General features: G+C 39.6%; 1 protein-coding gene across 1 annotated transcript in view; it reads left to right on the forward strand.

Moving 5' to 3' along the window:
• Positions 1-21,510, forward strand: part of LOC126417102 (dynein beta chain, ciliary-like) — a 739,775-nt gene that overhangs the window by 228,243 nt on the left and 490,022 nt on the right. Inside the window, exons 15-16 of the mRNA XM_050084997.1 lie at positions 6,716-6,929; positions 18,578-18,744. Coding sequence (XP_049940954.1) covers positions 6,716-6,929; positions 18,578-18,744 — 381 coding nt within the window. The remainder of the gene's footprint in view (positions 1-6,715; positions 6,930-18,577; positions 18,745-21,510) is intronic.

Genomic DNA, 21,510 nt, shown 5'->3' on the forward strand with positions numbered 1-21,510 from the left:
TATACAAAGTACTTACTCTATCGTGTACGAGATGAACACAGTGGAAGAGATATATAGCAGCAAAGCAAGGAGAACTGGGCTTTTTGATTAACTTATCCTTGTGCTAGTGTTATCTCAATTTATTATCCATCGGTATGTCCAAGAGTTTCACATATGATGCTTGATTTAGTGTGTGTATACAATGACCATTTCTCTCTCTCTCCCCCTCTCTTTTTACATATAAGCAATTTTTATTAATTTGGAAATACATAATGTTAGTTTTTGTAAGCTAAAATTGAAGCTGTTTACTATGAACTAGTTCTTAGCCTATGCCAATAATCTCTCTGGAATTGATATATTTATGTAAGCAGTATACTTACACAATCAGCAAACACCACAGTTTTTGGAAAGTCCTCCAGTGTCTGATAAGTCATTTCTATATCTGACTTTATGAAACACAGTATTTAATGTTTCTACTCTCAAAATTCACCTGTATTCCCATAGTATCATTTATATTCTGTAATTAAAATATGCTGCACCCACGCAAGGGGGTGCTAGCACAGAATCGAAGATCTTCATAAGGCCTTATAAAATGGTTTCATGTTCCTGTAGTTCTACCATAAATGAATTTATGAAAGCATATGTTGCCTGTTCTGTAGACAATCATTTACAAAAATGAAAATGAGTATTTGTTGAAAAGCTACTGTCTGAAAAGCGATTTAATATTCTGTTATAAGCTTCCTTATCAAGAGGCATTATAACATGTCCTTGGTTCTCACCACCTATCAGGACTTAATACACGTTAATTTCTTTGGTCTCAGTATTTCTCTTCAGCAACTACTCCTTCTTCACCCCCTTTTAGTTTTCTATATCTTTCATTTTCCATTTTCTGAAAAGTGCATATTTTTTCTGCCCTCCAAACCCCCCCCCCCCCCCCCCCCCACACGCACGCACCACACACACACACACACACACACACACACACACACACACACACACACTTACCCCTGCCCACGTCTACCACATACAATGCAGTATTATTAACTTGTACATGACATTTTGCCAATAATCTGTGTCTTGTCTTCTGTCCACCTTTACATTCTCAGGTTTTCAGAAATTCACTGCTGCCTCCAACAATCAGTCTTTCCTTCTCATTGTGTCCGATAAGACTCCCCTTACATGGGTTTCTGAGTGACTTTTTGAAACTCTCGCAATCAATCCTCCTGCTAGAAAAAGAACCACTGGCTTAAAAGCTTGCAGATTTCAATAACTTTATATGTGATTTCTCCTGCCACTGCTTTGTTAGTAAATTTTTTGTAAATCCAATTACAAAAGAGAGAGAGAGAGAGAGGGAGGGAGGAGAGAGAGAGAAAATGCAGTCTTGAGTGAAAACACAGGATCATGAGAAATGAAACTGGACAACGAGAAAGATGACTTGCTTCAGAATGGGATTCTTATTGATTTGATTTGATTTGATTTTGACAGGGCAGCTAAAACAGCTTAGGTCTAACCCGCTACTGTCTGCACTGAAACTGAGTTTACTGTGCGGTATTGCTCCCTGTAAATCTAGTAAAGCCAACCAATGCCCTTAAATAGTGCAAGAAGTCCCTGTACCAGTTTTTTGTTAGACACAATTTCTTCAGATCTAGTTGTCCCAAAGATTCTGTATCTTTTGCTCTCCAGATTAGGTGTAATGCAGTTTCTTCACCCTCATCACAGGTCCTACATTTAAGGTCTTCTTCCATTATATCCATTGTGTGTAGGTGTTTTTTGAAATTCCCATGGCCAGTCATCAGTGCAGTCATGAGTTTGATCTCTTTTCTATTCAATCCCAGGATTACAGAGTTTCTTTTAAAACATGGCTTGTGCATCATTACCATACCATGTTTTTGTTTGGACCTTGGTCCAGTATTCTACGTGCTGTTTCCTAAGTCAGTTCCATAGTTGTAGTTTGTTCATAGCCTTGGTGATTGTCAGGACAGGTTCTGATCCAATAAATGGAGTCATTGCCCCCATCCTGGCCAATCTGTGGGCTTGTTCATTGCCACAGATCCATGAGTGGCCAGGGACCGACACTAGGTTTACCCTATCGCTTCCCCCTATCTCCACCAGAGCTCTGTGGCATTCTGCAACAGTCTTAGATCTCATTGCAGGAGCTGGCAGTGATTTCAGGGGTGCCTGGCTGTCTGAATAGATGTAGATGCTACAGGCCTTGTAGCACCTATGCATATTCTCCTCCACACATGCCCTGATTGCAATAATTCCCACTTGGAATACCGAGACCAGTTTTCGTAAAGAGATGATGCCCTCCAGTCTTGGCTGAACCCCATACATCCCTGCCCCAATGCCTTGGTCTGATTTCGACCCATCGGTGAACCAAACAATGTCCCCTGTACGGCGCCAAACTGTATTTTCGCACTGCTCCCTGCTTCCAATTATTATATTGTAAGACTTGTTGAAGCAGTTGGGAGTTATTATATATTTGAATGGCATTTCCCCAGCCATTCCTATATTTACCTCACTCACTATCTTAGTGTGTGATTGTGGATATCCCTATGAGATCCAGTTTTTACTAATTTTAAGTCTGTATGCCCCAGCAGAGCAGATGCTCTTAGTGTGAGGGGCCCATGTTAGTTTCTCATCTGAGGTTGCCACTAGATGTTTCACTATCTGCTTCACAGGTAGAATTTGATTGAAGATCTTTAGCTTCCAACTTGAGTGTTGGATATGCATCTTCGTGAATGGCACCACAACAGTCTTCATAGGATTAACCCTTAGATCCTGTTTAATGCACCAGTCTTGCACAATGTACAATCCTCTTTGTGCCATATTTCTAACTGTGTGAGTAAATTTGACAAGTATTACTCTGACAAGGTCATTGCGTATCCTTGGCAAATGCATTGTCTGGAATTTAGTTCCTCAATGAGTTCATTCACCACTAGATTCCACAGTAAAGGGGACAGAACTTCTCCTTGTGGGCAACCTCTAGTGGTGTTAATTACCATCTTTTCATTCATCACAATAGCCTCTACCTTCCTTCCACTAAACATGGCCCTGGTCCACCTACATATAGTGGTCCACAGGTCATGCACCTTTGCTGCCCTTACCCTGGAATTGAAGGTCGTGTTGCTGAAGGCCCCTTCAATATCTAGGAAGATGCAGAGGGCTATTTCTTGGAAGTGAAATGCTTTCTCCACCCTCCCAATGAGTTGATGGAGAGCTATCTCACATGATTTACCTGGCTGATATGTGTGTTGGTTTGAATGTAGAGGGGCCTCCTCTCCTCAATAAATACATTAACCAGTTTTTCCAATGTTTTGAGAATGGAGGAGGACAGACTGTTTTATTTGTCTCATATCCTTGGCCTAGGTATGATCAGTTCTCCCTGGCTTTGAAATTAAGACAACCTTCACTACCCTCCAAGCACTGGGAATGATTCCTACTGCTAGACAAACCCTGAATAATATGCATAGCACTCTTATGAGATTCTCTCCTGTCTGTTCCAGGAGAGCCAGAAAGATTGCATCTGGGCCAGGTGACTTGAACAGTTGGTATGTTCCCAATGCCCATTGGATTTTATTGAAGTCCACACACTCCTTGGCGGATTCCCAGTTCTCTCTTCGAGTACCTGAGAACCATTGTCTCTCCGAGATCAATTCCGGTCTGTGTTGTCCGGCAGAGCATATTGAGGAACGTGAGTTTTGAGGAGCAGTTTCAGTATCTCATGTGCTGTCTTTGTTTATTCCCCATCCTCCTTCCTCAACGTACCTCCTGGATTGGTTGGTACTCTAGTGAGGATTCTATGAAGTCTGGCCTGAGCAGCCATGCTCTCCACTTCCTCACAGAATGCCTTCCAGGATGCCTCCATTGCTTGTCTAATTACAAAGTTATAGTTGACAAGGGCCTCATAATATTTTGTCAATTGTCACTTATGTCTCGCAAGGTTAAACAGTCTTCATACCTGTTTTCTTTGTGTTTCCAAGTTGTTATTCCACCAAAGCACACTCCTATTTGTGCACTTCTTGGTTATTGTGCAGTTGTCCTGAGATAAGATCACTATGGCACTATGGCACTATGGCTGCTACTTCCTCAAACACTACTGGATTCCTTATCGAGGTTTTAATTTTGAATAAGCTTAAGTCAAGGTCCTTCCTATATGTCTCCCAGTCTGTTTTCCTGGGATTCCGATAGGTCATGGTCTGTCTGATTCCCATTTCAACCTTCAGTTTAATGTACATGTGGTCTGATGAGGATGGCTCTAACGCCACATGCCATTGTTTGACTTAGCTGCCCATCATTATGGAACCAAAAGTTATGTCAGTTACTTCTTCCTTTCTGCTATTCCTGAATGCAAGTTCATTGCCCCAATTCAGGACTTCCAAGATGTTAGCTAGAAGAAATTCAAGAAGGTACTCACCTCTACTGTTGGTGTCCTCGCTGCCCTATACTAGGTTGTGGGCATTGGCATCACATCCCACCAAAAGTTGGTCACCTTGCTAATGGCAAGCTTCTACCAGTCTCCCCACCTCTAAAGCAGGAGAAGAGCCGTCTTCGTAAGGAAAGTATGCTGAGGGCAAAACAATTTCCGTCACGATACTTCCTCACATTGCTGCATTCTGATGGTCACTAGGTCCCTAGAGCAGAAATCCACCATTAGCATGAAAGAAATTCCATTTCCTACATAGATGCTTGTTCTGGAGTTACTTAGATTTCTAGCATACATCAGCTTACTTCCAGTGCCACCGAGGCCCGATACGCCCCCTTTATATATGAAGGGTTCTTGTATCAGGACCCCATCCACTTCCTGCCTCCCCAGGCAGTGGCTCAGGGCAGCAGAGGCCCCTTTACTGTGCTGCAGATTATTCTGCAGCATCTCCAGTCTCTGTCTTGCTGCCGTCATTGTCTTTGAGGTCTTCGATAACCCTGACGGTGACCTGCAAGAACCCTAAAAACAATTTCAGGCCTTGCTCTCATATCGCTTTCAGGGACTTCTCTCCAACCTCCACGACCAGGGTTCGTCCTTCCAGTACAATCTTCTGGTTGATCACTCTCCAGTCTTCTGTTGAGACTTTTGGGTTCTGGACCCCTATCTTCTTGAACAAGTCTTAGGGGAGACATCCTTAAGGATCTTTGGTACACATATTGATACCTTTCCAGTCTTAAGAAGCTCCACTGGCATCTTGACCTGCAGCTTTGCATCTTCCCATGGGGATGTCATGGGCACCTTGTCTTTACGCCATTCCACTGTGTTCACCCTCTCACAGACAAAAATGAGGGCACCATGATCTAGGTAAACCCTCCTGAAGTTCGGTCCTGGACAAGTGTCTTCCCCCCCCCCCCCCACTAATCTTTTCAAAGAGGGTCATCTGTATGAGTTCCTCCTGCTGTGAAGTGATGGCTACCTGTGGATAGCCTTCTTGGATAACTGCCATCTTAAAAGCCGAGACTGCAGTACTATAGGTCTGTTTCCCTATTTCTTGCCTTGATTTTTTCTGGGCTTGCTTATTCAGGGAGGAGGGAATCTTAGATTCCTCCCTTATCCTCTTGCTGCTTGTCTTCAATGTTGTGGGGGTCTGCGTATCCCCTTCAACCTGAGACAGTTTTTTCTTGGGGGTCTAAGGTTCAAGCCCTTCTAATTCCCACCACTTGTCTTTAGGAAGCCATTTTTTCCCTTCCTTTTGTCTCTGTTCCCCGAGTAGTTCCCTCCTCTGGACCCCAGACAAGGCATTAATCTTGATGTGGCCCAACTTCTCATTACAGTTCCCACTTCTGGCTCAGGTCTAGACCATGATTCAGTAGTGGGAATGCCTTCACTGGTCCTGACACTGATATTTAGGTGTCTGACGTCTCAGTTTGCCCCTCAGTTTGTTTTAATTTATTTTCTTTAGCCGTGTCCATCTTGGTCCCATGAGATTTGGTGACCTAGACAGTCCACACCATGAATACCCTGCGTGGTGTAAGGCTACTTAATCAGGGAGGTCGCCCAGTATCCCTGAGGCTCTGTTTGCGACACATCTTCCCATGTGCCATGCACCCCTCAACATGGATCCGCATCATACCTTGGGTTGGGAAAAGGAATTGGGTAAGGACTAGGAGTGGATAGGGAAGATGGGACATTGTAGGACAACCTTAGTCTGATCCATCAGCTGAGGCCTTTCCAGCAGTAGGCCCTCTACCTTTGGCATAGCCCTCATCTTCATGCAGATATGCAAGCCTTTCCACCCGCACGGACAGTGCTTTGTCAAGGTGGTGTCCTCTGGAGAGGTGGATTCTTATTAGTGAAACAGAATTACTCAAAGTATTATAAAGCATGAAACAATTCATATAATGATGTCTTTGTCACTGCTGGCAGACAGTTTGTCAGACAGATTATATCTGTGTGCATCTGCAAAAATATTGGGATTTGGCATATCACTCCCATTACCTGCTTCCCATATAATACAAAAACTGAACTGACATTTCAGAATGTCTTCAGCAAAGCAGGTCATTACCAACTAGTAAATTAATAAATATGCGAAGGCACTGACGTATGAAATGGACGATTGCAGTTGCATTATCGTATTGCAAAGTAAAAGAACTATTGTGATGTACATGATTTTTGTCTACTTTGTGAAATCTAATATTGACCCACAATCATTATTCTTATATTCTTCATTGTAATTTGATGGGACTGTTAGTTATTTTCATGGAATGCGTTATTTTTATTAAGTTCTACATTTGTTTGCTTTTGCTTCAGCCTCCAAGAGCTTTCAGACTTTATTGCGGAAGCTAATAAAGTCTTATTGACACCAGTGGATTATGATGTGCTTCCTAAAATCATGATCTACTTAAATCAAGTGAAAGAGCGAAGTTTGACTACTGACCAAATGTTTGATCCTATAAAGGAAACGATAAATCTGTTGAAGACATATGATGTTGAATTTTCAGATGAAGTACACCAGCAACTGCAGGTGAGTGTTAATGTAAACATCTCATATTAGTCCCTTCTCATTTTAATCCATCAATCCTTTCTTTTCATGATTAGTGCCTTTTTAACTTGACAAGTGTCACTTACTTATGTATTAACTTGTCTTTACAGCAACCAAACAATGGAAAATCCAGGATGGAATGTAACAATATTATGAGAAGGAAAGTTGCTACTCACCATATAGCAGAGATGCTGAGTTGCAGATAGGCACAACAAAAAGACTTTCACACTTAAAGCTTTCGGCCAATGGCCTTCGTCAACACACGCACACACACACACACACACACACACACACACACACACACACACACACACACACACACCCGTGTGCGCATGCAAACACAACTCACACACACGACTGCAGTCTCAGGCAGTGTGGTTTCAGTAACCTGAGACTGCAGACATGTGTGTGAGTTGCTTCTCCATGAGTGTGTGTTGTGCGTATGTGTGTCTATTGTTGACGAAGGCCATTGGCTGAAAGCTTTTAAGTGTGAAAGTCTTATTGTTGTGCCTTTCTGCGACTCAGCATCTCCACTATATGGTGAGTAGCAACTTTCCTTCTCATTATATTGTCTTTACAGTAAAATTGTTTTAAAAGTAAATAGAAATGAGAAAAGAGAGAAAAAAGAATATGATTAAAACAATGAATGTGGTAACACTTCAGAAGGCTTGTAGCTATTTGGAAAATTTTAAGGGGAATTGGGCAAGTGTACCACAGAGGCACTAAAAATAAGCTTATTATCACTTTCTGGTTGTATACATGGAAGAAGCCTGGAGATACTAGAACGTATCAGATTATATAATGGTAAAACAGAGATTAGGAACCAGGTTTTAAATTGTAAGACATTTTCAGGGGCAGATGTGGACTGTGACCACAATCAAAACTGCAAAAAGGTGGGAATTTAAGGAGCTGGGACCTGGATAAACTGACTGAACGAGAAGTTGTACAGTGTTTCAAGGAGAGCATGAGGGAACAATTGACAAGAATGGGGGAAGAAATACAGTAGTAGAAGAATGGATAGCTTTGAGGTATGAAGTAGTGAAGGCAGCAGGGCATCAAGTAAGTAAAAGGGCGAGGGCTAGTAGAATCCTTGGGTAACACAAGAGATATTGAATTTAATTGATGAAAGAAGAAAATATAAAAATGCAGTAAATGAAGCAGGCAAAAAGGAATACAAATGTCTCAAAAATGAGATCGACAGTAAGTGCAAAATGGCTAAGCAGGGATGGCTAGAGGACAAATGTAAGGAGGTAGGGGTAAGATACGAGGGTATTTCAGAAAGTAAAGATACACCGTACACCAGAGGAACAGAAGAGTTTTGGCAAGCAAGTTGGCAACACTGGTGTTAACCTTGAACCGTTATCTTTCTCCTCGCGGTCATTCGGCAGTTGAACGTCGCTTCTGGTTGGAGTAGGTCGTGTTTAAAATGGCTGTGCTGATTCAGAATCTCACCAAATGCAAAGTGCGCTCCATCATACGTTTTCTTCATGCACAAGGTCGGCAACCAGCGGATATTCACAAAGAAATTGTTTCTGTTTGTGGGAACATTATGAATCGACAAAATGTAATGGAATGGTGTCGTCATTTCTCTGAAGGTAGGCCCAATGTTCATGACGAACAAAGAACAGGTTGGCCATCTGTGATCTCTGATGCCCTTGTTCAGAGAACGGAGGAAGCAATTCATGCGAATAGATGTCTCACATTGAAAGAATTGCTTCAGATCATACCGGACGTGTCAATGACAACTCTTTATGATGTTGTGACTGTCAAGTTAGGGTACAGGAAATTGTGTGCACGCTGGGTTCCAGAACTGTTAACGGAAGAACACAAAAAGAAAAGGATGGGCTTTGCACTCGACTTCCTCACAAGCTATGCTGAAACAGGTGATGAGTTCCTTGATCACATTGTGACAGGAGACATGGGTTTATCACCGTACACCTGAATCCAAGCAACAATCAATGCAATGGCGCCATTCTAATTCACCAAAAGCCAAGAAATGCAAAATGTCGATTTCAGTGAAGAAAATCATTTCTTCTGTTTTTTGGGACAGACAAGGCATTCTTCTGTTGGAATTTATGCCTCATGGTACGACAATTAATGCTGCTGCATATTGCCAGACTTTGAAAAGTCTTCGAAGGGCAATTTAAAACAAACGCAGGGGAATGCTGACAAGTGGATTCCGCTTGCTTCGTGACAACGCTCGGCCTCACACAGCGCTCATAACCAAAGCTCTACTCAAACTATTCAAATGAGATGTATTGAACCATCCGCCATACAGCCCGGACCATGCGTCCACCGACTTCCATGTCTTCTGGTACCTGAAGTCACATCTTGGTGGAAAATCATTCCACGACGATGAAGAGATCAAAGATGAAGTTGAAATGTGGTTCCGACAACAGGCGGCAACCTTCTATGACTGTGGGGTACAAAAGCTTGTGCACCGACTTAACAAATGTTCGGATAACGGGGGTGATTATGTCGAAAAATAACAAATAATCCAGTTAATAAGGTGTAACTGATGTTTTCTAAATAAATGTTCTTATTTAAGGACTGCAAGCCATCGTATCTTTACTTTTTGAAATACCCTCGTATATACTGCCTACAGGAAAATTACAGAGACCTTTGGAGAAAAGAGAACCACTTGTATGAATATCAAGAGCTCAGATGGAAACCCAGCTCTAAGCAAAGAAGGGAAAGCAGAAAGGTGGAAGGAATATATAGAGGGTCTATACAAGGGTGATGTACTTGAGGACAATATTATGGAAATGGAAGAGAATGTAGATGAAAATGAAATGGGAGATATGATACTGCGTGAAGAGTTTGACAGAGCACTGAAAGACTTAAGTCGAAACAAGGCCCCAGGAGTAGACAACATTCCATTAGAACTACTGACAGCCTTGGGACAGCCATTCCTGACAAAACTCTACCATCTGGTGAGCAAAATGTATGAGACAGGCGAAATACTCTCAGACTTCAAGAAGAATATAATAATTCCAATCCCAAAGAAAGGAGGTGTTGACAGATGTGAAAATTACCGAACTATCAGTTTAATAAGTCATGGCTGCAAAGTACTAACGTGAATTCTTTACAGACGAATGGAAAAACTGGTAGAAGCTGACCTTGGAGATCAGTTTGGATTCCGTATAAATATTGGAACACATGAGTAAATACTGACCCTATGACTTATCTTAGAAGTTAGATTAAGAAAAGGCAAACTTACATTTCTAGCATTTTCTTGATCTGGCTATTTCTTCCACACCTGAGGATGAGACGTTAAGATTGTCCACTTGATTAGTGCGATGCATTTTATTAGCCTGGCTGATGACATTTCTCAGCACTTTTCAGTATTTTTTGTTACCATCCCCTATATTACAACACAGCTCCCTGATATTCTAATGTCATTAGTTTACCTATAATTTTCTAATGGGAAAGAGCTATCAAAAAACAAGATTGAGATTTGAAGAAATGTATTGTACTGATCATTCAAGTTATTTGTATTGCACACTTCTTGCCAAGTTTTCCATTTGAGATTGGCTTTAAATGTCTGCATTGCAAGTGGACTCATAGCCCTAAATCTTTCATTCATTACTTTGAGATAATTACTCTATGTTGATTCCCTTCAGGATTACTACCTGTGCATCAAGATCTGACAGGCCATTAATTATTTTTCTTAAACTGTACCCTTCAGTTAGAGAACAGTCTATGGAGATACTGCCTTTTAATGCACTGCTGGTTCCCTAAACTCTGTTTGGTAAGTATACAGTTTCTACCCAGCTGTAAGATTTGAGTAAGTCTGTCAACATTCATTTCTCTGGATAATCACTCAGAAAGTTTAGATTAAAATCCCCATACCAAATCAACTATTCATGTCTTATTGTCCAAGCCTAGCACAGAATCAAATCTGAAGAGTAATAAAACTGTAATCTCAACTGGAGACCCTGTAGAGGTTAAAATGAAAAGCTGTTTCCTTAAAAATTATAACTCTCCCGCACAACTTTCAAATATTTGGTCTTGACTGCGTTTTGATATGTCAGCTATTTTAAGTGAAACAGCACATTTGGCACTCATCCCTTCTACAACAAACTCCTTGCATAAAAATTATATAATTTGTTCCCCTCCAAAGGAAGTCTTAGAAATTCTTTGCTACATAAATGATGCTCTCAGATACACACAAAGTCAATGTCAAGTTTTATTAACAGTTCATCTATTTAATCTTTAATGTCACAAATATTTTGATGAAATAATCTTATTGCACCTTCTGACCTGCTTTCTTCATTTACTGAATTGACTTCCAGCGTTAAAGGAACGGTTCTCAAGCAAGAATACCTCCTATCTGACTTTGTCCTAAGACAATGTAGCACTTTTACAATTGGACATCCTGACGAACTAAAACCCAGTATATTGGTCTTAATTAGGAGCATCAGAAATGAGATGTCATCTGGGATATCTTGGTGTAGTGTGAGTGGACTGCTCCTCTTTGCTATGACCTGATAGCTGTTATATCCATTTGACTGGCTTTTTGAGTCTGTTATAGATGATGCAGCTGTGGACTGAGAAGCAATGTTGTCATAAAACTGTTACAAAATGCAGTGAGTCTTGTAAGTAAACAGCAGTTGGAGGAAAGACTGGCCACTGACTTTTCACAAACAAATGTAATGTGAAATACACAAATAGCTGAACAGATCTGATGTAATTTCATCCTCTGATAAGTGATCTGTGACTGCAGTCAGACATAGTGATGTAGTAGATTTAAAGTGGTCTGACCACGTAAGTCCAACCTTTGAAAAGACAAATGCCCAATTACAATTCATCAGAAGAATCTTAAGGAAGTATAATTTATGGGTAAAAGAGATTGTGTATAAGACCTTCATTCATATGATTACAGTGAGTACATTGGCAGAAATATAGGAGTTATACCAAGAAAGATGTGCTGGGCATTATGGAAACCCATATATTGGAAATACTAAGAACCCAAGGTGCAAAATAAATCAAGAAATACATTCCCATTTTTGACACATTTCATGCTGACCTCAGTGACAAAATTAAAGAAAGTTATTTTTACACCAGAACTGTATTGAGGTGATCCTGTGCCTCTGGCAGAACTGCCAGGGGTGTGTGTCTTATGACTTCCACATCCCCTATAAAACTGCCTTCCTGCAGTTTTAGCAAGTTTTATGACTTTATAAGTGATAAAAATGAGGAATTATTAAAACTTATTTCTTAAAGAGCTGTATTGATGAAAAATGTTACACAGAACAAATTAAATGTATTGTGGCAGTAAATAAGTTACTTTCTAAAAAAATTAAAGTAAGGCAAAATCTGTATCATATTGTTTATGGCAGCTAGTTGCATTGTTTTTAGTGTGATGTACTGTATAAAAAATTACAAGTTTTTATTTGCTCCTCAGAAATTATTAATAGTGCAATAGTATTACATAGAAAAAAGAAAAGGAGCTATAATTAATAGTTGAGGAAATAGCCCTTTCCAGAATTTGCCATTTTATTTGCATTTCCTTGCTTGAAAGTAGCAGCATTATTGATTACATTACTGAAGTTGTGTTTAGCAGCTGTGTTGTATTCTGTCAACAGGATAGCTAAAACTGTCTGTGTTCTTTCACCAGTACCACTTTTGATTTGCTGGAACTGCATTTAGAAGGTGCTGAAGTCACTGGCATAGTCAGTGTGTAAGTTCAGTTACCTCACTGTTGAGGAGCTGAATCATCTGTCATTTGGAGGAGGAGAGTCTGGAAGTGAAAGAAGACATAGAGTGGTTAGCAACACCTGATACCCATCAATTGTGTAGCTTCTTCTGGCCTCAGATGCAGATAGGACAATGCCCCTTGAAGACAAGATTTTTTCTCCAATTAGAGGATCCACCAACATGCAGTGCCTATGAAGTACTCCACACTTTCAAGGAGAATATCCAATTTTCACTTTAGAAGGCAGTTGTTAATTTGGCTAGAGAGTTAGCCTCCATAATTGGTAATGACATTTAAATTGAAGGGATGGGTGCAAGAAAGTGGTACCCCTAAATTTAATAAGGGTTAATATGATCACACTGTATGTTGTATTTTCAAATGCGTCACAAGCTGGTAACAAGCACTTCGTTATGTACCTCCACAAAGTGCTGTCTGCTGCACAAAATTCTTTTGTCTTATCATATTTATGTTCTTATCTTTGAGTTTAACCAAACATATAAAATGTAGCAGCTCAAAATATGCCCTTGAGGGTTTTCACTTTCTTCCAATAGCTCCTTCATTTTTCAGCCAACTTATAAATTTTGGTAGGACATCACAGATCCAGGCTTTCATTGCCACTATTTGCATTGTTGGTGATATTTGTTTTAGGGTTATTAGGTCATGGTGCAAAGCACAGCTCGCTGCCTAATGTTTCGCTTCGAATGCTAGATACATCATCAGAGGATTTAATGATTCACAAAGCAGTTACAGTCTCAAACAAGCTCAGCAAGCTGAACTGTTCATACATATACATGCAACAGTCAGTTTGTGTCATCATCAGACCATTGCCTAAGATCTGATAGTATCATGAACTTGAAAAACAAACGTGACTGCAGTGGAACACTTAGAAGGTGCAACAAGTCTGCTAAAGAGACTACTGACACCATGCTTGTCCACCCTGTTCTGGAATATTGCTGTGCTATGTGTGATCTGCATGGGGTGGGACTGATGGATGACATCAAAAAAGTTCAAAGAAGAGCATCTTGTTTTGTATTATCACGAAATAGGGGAAGTAGTGTCACCAACATGATACATGAATTGGAGTGGCAATCATTAAAACAAAGACGTTTTTCATTGTGACGGGATCTTCTCATGAAATTTCAAGCACCAGTTTTTTTCCTCTGATTGCGAAAACATTTTGTTGGCACCCACCTACATAGGGAGAAATGAGCATCATGATAAAGTAAGAGAAATCAGGGCTCACATAGAAAAAATTAAGTGCTCATTTTTCTCGCACGCTGTTTGAGAGTGGAGCACCGGAGAGACAGCTTGAAGGTGATTCATTGAACCCTTCACCAGACACTTTATTTTGAATAACAGAGTAATCACATGGATGTAGATATAGAAAGTTCTTCTGCAATACTCTTTGGTGCTGCTGTCTCAAGATTTCAACACACACATAGTTGAACATTTTGAACATGCACTGATGACCCCCTACTTCAAATGCAGTGGAGAGTTTTATGAGCAGATGGATGGAGTGGCCATGGGTTCCCTGCTGTGTCCAGAGATCACAAATCTTTACATGAAACACTTTGATGAGGTGGCCCTTCAAACCACTCACCAGAAACCCAAGCACTTCCCACTAAATATATGATACTTTTGTGGTATGGGCACATGGCAGAGACATATTGGATAAGTTTCTAGACCACTTAAAAGCATTCATCGAAACATTTCTTTCACTATGGAAATAGAGGAGAATGATTGTCTCCCTTTCTTGGACACACTGATAAATAAGAGGCCAGATGGTACACTATGTCATTCAGTATATAGGTAGAAGATCTGCACAGACCTTTACCGATATGCTGCGAGCTGCCACCATCCAGCTCAACAGCAGGCAGTGCTGACCATCCTGATATGTACGTCACTCATCATTTATGATAAAGAAAGCATCCCAGATGAACTGCAAAACTGGAAAAATGTATGCCACAAAAATGTGTACAGTGAAGCATAGATTAGTAGGGTATTCAAGAAGGGAAAAGATGCAAAAACTGGGAAGAGGAAGAACAGGTGAGACTTCCTTTCCTCCTGCACTTGGGACCACTCTAGCCAAAACTGTGAGCTTTCTTGAAGTATCCACCATAAAAAAAACATCTTTCAAACACTGCCAAAAATGAAAGAGTGGCATGGCTCTTCGAAGGATCCACTGAAACTGAATGTAACTGGGATATACGGTATCACCTGCAAATGTGGCCAATAATACATTGGGCAGTCACAGTGCTGTATTTTGGAAGTTTGAAAGGAGCACAACAGCCCTGTGGGTGACTGTGATGTACAGAGAAGGTAGCAATAGCAGGATATAGCATCAAGGATGACCACACCTTTGCCTTTAAGAACGTAAAGGTGGTATGCTGAACAGCTAGCTATTGGGACAGCATGACAAGTGAATCCATTTAAATAATGATTCATGAGACTCTTGTCAGCAGGGGCAAAGGTTACCAGCTGAATGCAGCATGGAATCCTGAGTTACCAGCAAAATGACAAGAGCACATGCAACACTTTCCAACTCGCAAGGTGCACCTGGAATGCCCGGACAGAGATGCGAACATGCCCCCACTACGCTCACTGCTGCTCACCTCCCTCCTCCTCCTCTGGTTGGATAGTACCCAGCCACCAGTAGTCATGTGAAGGAGGGGAGTAGAGGGAGGACAGGGGTACACCACTAGTGTAAATATTATGACATTGGAATATCTCAACACTTTGCCAGAAGATGATGATATTACCCACTTTAAAATGTTGTGGTATTTTAATACTGCCACCTGACTGCAAATCCAAGAGTTTTTTATTGGTAATACATTTCCATAATACTAAATCTCCAATGAGATATGAAGGAACTCTTAGATATTTCTTTCCTTGGCTTAGTATTAACAGTGACAGCGTTAAAATCTACATTTTTGCTTACTTTATAATGGAGCGAAACATTCCACGTGGGAAAAATATATCTAAAAACAAAGATGATGTGACTTACCAAACGAAAGTGCTGGCGGGTTGATAGATACACAAATAAACACAAACATACACACAAAATTCAAGCTTTCGCAACCAATGGGTGCTTTGTCAGGAAAGAGGGAAGGAGAGGGAAAGACAAAAGGATGTGGGTTTTAAGGGAGAGCGTAAGGAGTCATTCCAATCCCGGGAGCGGAAAGACTTATCTTAGGGGGAAAAAAGGACAGGTATACACTTGCACACACACACATATCCATCCACACATACACAGTCACAAGCAGACGAATTTTCGTCTTTCCGCTCCCGGGACTGGAATGGCTCCTTACCCTCTCCCTTAAAACCTATATCCTTTTGTCTTTCCCTCTCCTTCCCTCTTTCCTGACGAAGCAACCATTGGTTGCAAAAGCTTGAATTTTGTGTGTGTGTTTGTGTTTGTTTGTGTATCTATCAACCTGCCAGCGCTTTCATTTGGTAAGTCACATCATCTTTGTTTTTAGATATATTTTTGCTTACTTTATTACACTCTGTACAATGTTTAACATTCCTTTTTTGTTATGATTATTATTTTGGTTTAGTATATTTTTTCACTTAGTTTTGGTTCTATAAATGTATATTTATTAATATTTTATTGCTATTGGCCATCTTGTCATATGCCCCAACCCAACAACGACCAATTAATTACTACACCTACTTTATATCACTTTTCTCTCTTGAGTGTGATTCATTGTTTTTACTGCATAATTGCAGACTGAGGTAACTGTTTCACAGGGTGTACTCACCATGGGACAACCAGGAAAAATGCAGGAATTTTTTCTTTGGGGAAAAATTAAAATTTTTTTTTAGAATTCTAGAAATTTTTCATTGTTTTAGTTTTCAGTTAAATTTTTGAATTTTGATAGGTGAGAATTGATACTTTAACAAAGAATTTTATTTTAGCTCGCTACTGCTGAATAATACTGCAGCAATAAAACCTAAACATGAGAATAATCAAAATAAAACTGTAATTGCAAAGAAAATGTGCCATTTACAACAACAAAACACAGTGTACACACAAGCATCTGCTGACAGTAAAATTTGTCAAAGGCATTAGGCCAAAGACTATGCAATACTTCGTAACGACAAACTGCTTTCAATGAGTGTGATGTCACAATTGTTTACAGGTCAAGGGAAACTATTCTGAATGGTTGTTTGAGAAACATTACTTTCAAAGTAAATTTCCTTTGACATAAGATGAATTATGCCATGTGTGAGAATATGCAATGAATTTGTTAAATCACGGAGCATTTGACTCTCATTCAGAACTTAACACTTTGAGGATCAGCCACTTAGAAAAATTTCATGCCAGAAGACCATCCATTTATGCCATTATTTAAAAATTTTACTGGTACATTTGTGTTTGATATATCTTAAAGGATAACACAAACTAAAAAATACTGAGCTTCAAGGTTAGTTTTTCATACTTATTTTAGCTCTTTCATGAATTACAAATTACACAATAATGATGGCAAAAAGTATAATTATGACTGAACATATATATAGCCAGATAACTTCCAAAATTTTCAGTGCAGAGCACTGAAATTTATCATCCACTTGTCAGAAATATTCAGCTGCTGCAATTTAAGCTTTTCTCTTAGGATCCTGCCTAACTGCACCCTTGGAAAGAAACAGCACAAATTTTTGATGACCGATTTTATATGTGAAATCTTACCTTTTCATGTAGCTGTACTGTATGTATATTAATTTAAAACATTAACTTTTCCTACTTAACAGTAATTACCCTATTGGCTGATTGCACATTCTTACTTGACCCCCCTGAGGGGAGGATGCTGGAAGTGGAAGTTTGTGGTTGCCTCTTAGCACATTGATTGCTGAAAAAAGTGCTGTTTTCTTTTCCCAGAGCAGTTTAAAGAAACAAACATATAATTGATTATTATGTCACAGAAGTTTGTGGCAAGTTGATAGAAGGCCCAGGTACAGCCTCTTCATTTATTTTTTAAAAATAATATTAACAGTCACTTCACAACAATGCACACAGGTTAACACTGTATTCATAACTGTTGCTTATTGCTACCCCACACAATAGTTTTATGTAGCAAAGGTTGGCAATGAGCATAATTTCCGATGTGGCACAAACACAGCCAACTTCCACAGATCACAGAGAGGGGGAAATAAAAATGTGCAGTCTAGTACATCACATGTACTATGCTCTGGATATCTGCCATCATTGGCTGGCAAGATCATGTTACATGACCTATGATTGGCTGACAAAAGTGCTTAATGCAGCACAATCTCAAGATCAGTGCTTTGGGAGCTACCGTTCTGTATTTGTTGGAATTTGTATTTATACTTGCATAATATGAAAATATGCAGTGTACATGTTACTGCAGATCAAAGATTATTCCAAAATGCGTTGTTTTTTGCTAGGTTTCATTTCCTAAAGGGCTGGGAATTGTATTAATGGAGTTTATTACAGTAATTTAAACTGACAATACTTAACGTTGCATATTCACAAAGGTGTGTCACAAGCAAATGGTGACATGCAAATAATCAATACCCTTTGCTATATGCAATTTCAATGCAGGCAAAACAAAACAGTTCATAAGTCACTGCTGTGGCATTTGTAAAACAGTTCGTCTTCCACTGCATGTGGCTAGGTGGAGCAGCACTTATATTCTCTTCGTAAATCACAGCCCTCTCTGTTATTCCGTTTTTCATTGTTGTGCTGGTGCTTGTCGTTACACCGGAATAGCGTATACACCCTGTTTCATATAAGGAGTGACATTTTGAGTACTATACTTATGCAGTGGAAGATCTGCTCTGCAATTATTGTTAGTTACAAAACAGAAAAGTCTGAAATTTTAACCAAGTACATTTCTTTGGTCCATGTAGTCATTGTTACAGGACAGACATTTAGAATGTATAACTCACTGTATAACTCATTGTTTTACAGAGTTTACCTGAAATGTGGAATAATACTATGAAAATAGCAACTGTCACCAAGATGCAAGCAACACCATTCATCAATGCAGAAAGTGCCCTAATAAGAGAAAAGCTGAAAGTTTTTGACTTGAAGCAGATAAAGTATCTTGAGTTCTTCAAAAAACTACCTCTATATAAGTAAGTGCTTCAGTAATTCAAAAAAATAATCTCCTGGGGATCCCATTTAGTATTTTAAGGTATGTAAGGGACTTCAATATATACAGCATGGTTCATCAGAAGTTTCAGATGAGATTATCTCGAAAACCCTACATCAGGTAAAAATAGTGGGTGAGACAAGTTCATAAGTTCTACGGGGGACATCAAATGATGCTACACCTTGGGAGGGGCGGGGGGCAACTTTTAAATCTTAAATGGAAACACCCATTTTTTATTGCAGATTCAGATTCTCCATAAAAAAAGTAATCAAGTTTTGTCTGAAACATTTTTTTAAACCATTAACAGATGGCACTGAAATCAAGAAAAAAGTAAAATTGGGGAAGAACTTGGATTTATTTAGAATTATCCAAGAAAGACACATCAAATCAATAAAAAATGTGCACCAATTCTTCCGTTATGCCAATTTAAGCTATTTTTGTACAAAATTTACTGTATCCTACTTTTTGCATTATCCAGGAACGACGACATGGATGTAGTAGAATGATGATCCCATGGGGTGCTTCATTAGTGAGAGTCCCCTTACCTCTTACATGTTGGGGTGCTTAGTTAATGAAATTAACCACGAAGAAATTGTACAAAATTATCCCCATTTGCTTCAATGCATGAAGACAATCATCTGCGAAAGTTGTCCACAGTTTTGAGTAGCACATCCCGTGGTATGTGGTATGGCTGCACATGCTCTTCAAATGTGTCGCTCCATATCGTTTCAGGTTGTGGGCTGTCTTTCATAAACAATATTTTTTAAATAACCCCACAAGAAAAAATCAGAAGATGTTAGGTCTGGTGAACATGGAGGCCACTGAATTGGTCTGCTGTGTCCTATCCACTGACCAGGGTACTGTAAATTTCAAATGTTCCACACATTTTTAGCATAATGGGGAGCTGCTCCATCCTGTTGGAACCACATTCATTGCCTAGTTCCTAAATCAACATCTTCCATTAGCTCCAACAAATCATCATGGAGAAGTTGTAAATAAGATTCCCCAGTAACATTTTGGTCAAAAAAATACGGTCCTATCAAGTAACTGTTTAAAATTCCACACCAGACCATTAACCGCCATTTGTGTTGATTGTCAACGGGTCTGAGCCAGTGTGAATTGACAGGGGACCAATAATGACAATCATGATGATTTAATTCGCCATTGTTTTTGAATGTAGCTTCATCAGTGAACATGAAGTATCTAAAAAAAATCATTGTCACGTCTTATATTTCCAAAGCCCACTGGCTGAAATGCACTCGTATTTTCATATAGTTTGGCGTTAATGCCTGTGTGACTGTGATATGATGGGCATGATATTTATCTGCCTTCAAAATCCTCAAAACAGTTGATTTCAGTATTCCAGTTTGTCTCTGAATCACACGCCTACTCATTTCGAGATCCTGTTGAACAAAGGCGAGAACAGTAAGAGTACGAGCATCATTTTCATCGTATTTGTGATGACGAGGTGGACGGTGCGTGCATCCATTTTGAGCTCATCAGGTGCAATTTTGAATAATGTTTTTGCTTGGATGTTGTCTGTTTGGGAAACAATCCGCATACAATTTTGCAGCTGCAGCGTAATTGTTATGGCATTCACCTAAAATTAACATAATATCAACAATCTATGTAGGAGGATAGTGAACCATGTTTCATTAAAGAATCATTTACTTTCATCAGTTGATGTTTATGGTTCACAATCTGAAAGTGAATTGATGTCTGATCGCATTGCACTGACCTTTATACTGAGCCATAGTTCATAGTTTGGCCACGGTAGCGCCACAGGCGGATGAGTAATCCAGTTGTGAATAGTTTCCTAACGAGATTTTAATACCATTCCCCCTCCAACCATCAAAAACTGTGACAGGTAGGATACATTTTGTAAAAAAAGAGCTTAATTTGGCATAATGAAAGAATTGGTGCACATTTTGTATCAATTTGATGTGGCCTCCTCTGACCACTCTAAATAAATCGGAGTTCCTCCCCAATTTTAATTTTTCTCTATTACAGTGCCATCTGTCAATGGTTTAAAAAAGTGTTTCAGACAAACCTTGATTACTTTTTTTATCGAGAATCTGAATCTGCAATAAAAAATGGTGGTTTCCATTTAAGATTTAAAAGTTGCCACCCAAGGGAGCGGGGCCTGGGGGGTCACCTATAGTATCATTTGATGTCCCCCTTTGAGCTTAGAAACTTGTCTTACCCACTATTTTTACCTGATGTATAGTTTTTGAGATAATCTCACCCAAAACTTCAGTTGGACCACCCTGTATATCTAAAGAATACAAAAAATATATTATAAACTGCCAGAAAAAAATGCAACCTCTCAAGGACAAGGTCATTTTATTGACAACTGTGGTGATAGGTAATTCATCATTGTGGTGGTATATGATAAATTCTGACCAACTTAATCACATACTGTTGTGTTAATGCACAGTGTAACCCCTTCTGTTGGAAAAGCAGGTGTGTATTCTTGCATGCAATGATAATAAAGGTGCCCAGTGGCATCTTGTGATAAGATTGTCCCAAGCATCAAGTGCCTTTTGTTGCAATTCGATAATAGTTTATGCAGGCCCTGGTCAAGTTTCCTCTTCATCATGTCCAATAGGTGTTAAGTTGGTGAGAGATCTGGTGAACTGGCTGGCCAAGGCATTTGTACATCACAAAGAGTATGTTCCATATCTACAGGTATATGTTGATTGTATTGTCATGCTAAAAAAGACAGCACCTTCCTGTCAAAGAAATGACT

Source organism: Schistocerca serialis, chromosome 8, assembly GCF_023864345.2.
Source record: "Schistocerca serialis cubense isolate TAMUIC-IGC-003099 chromosome 8, iqSchSeri2.2, whole genome shotgun sequence".
NCBI classification, from domain to species: Eukaryota; Metazoa; Arthropoda; class Insecta; order Orthoptera; family Acrididae; genus Schistocerca; species Schistocerca serialis.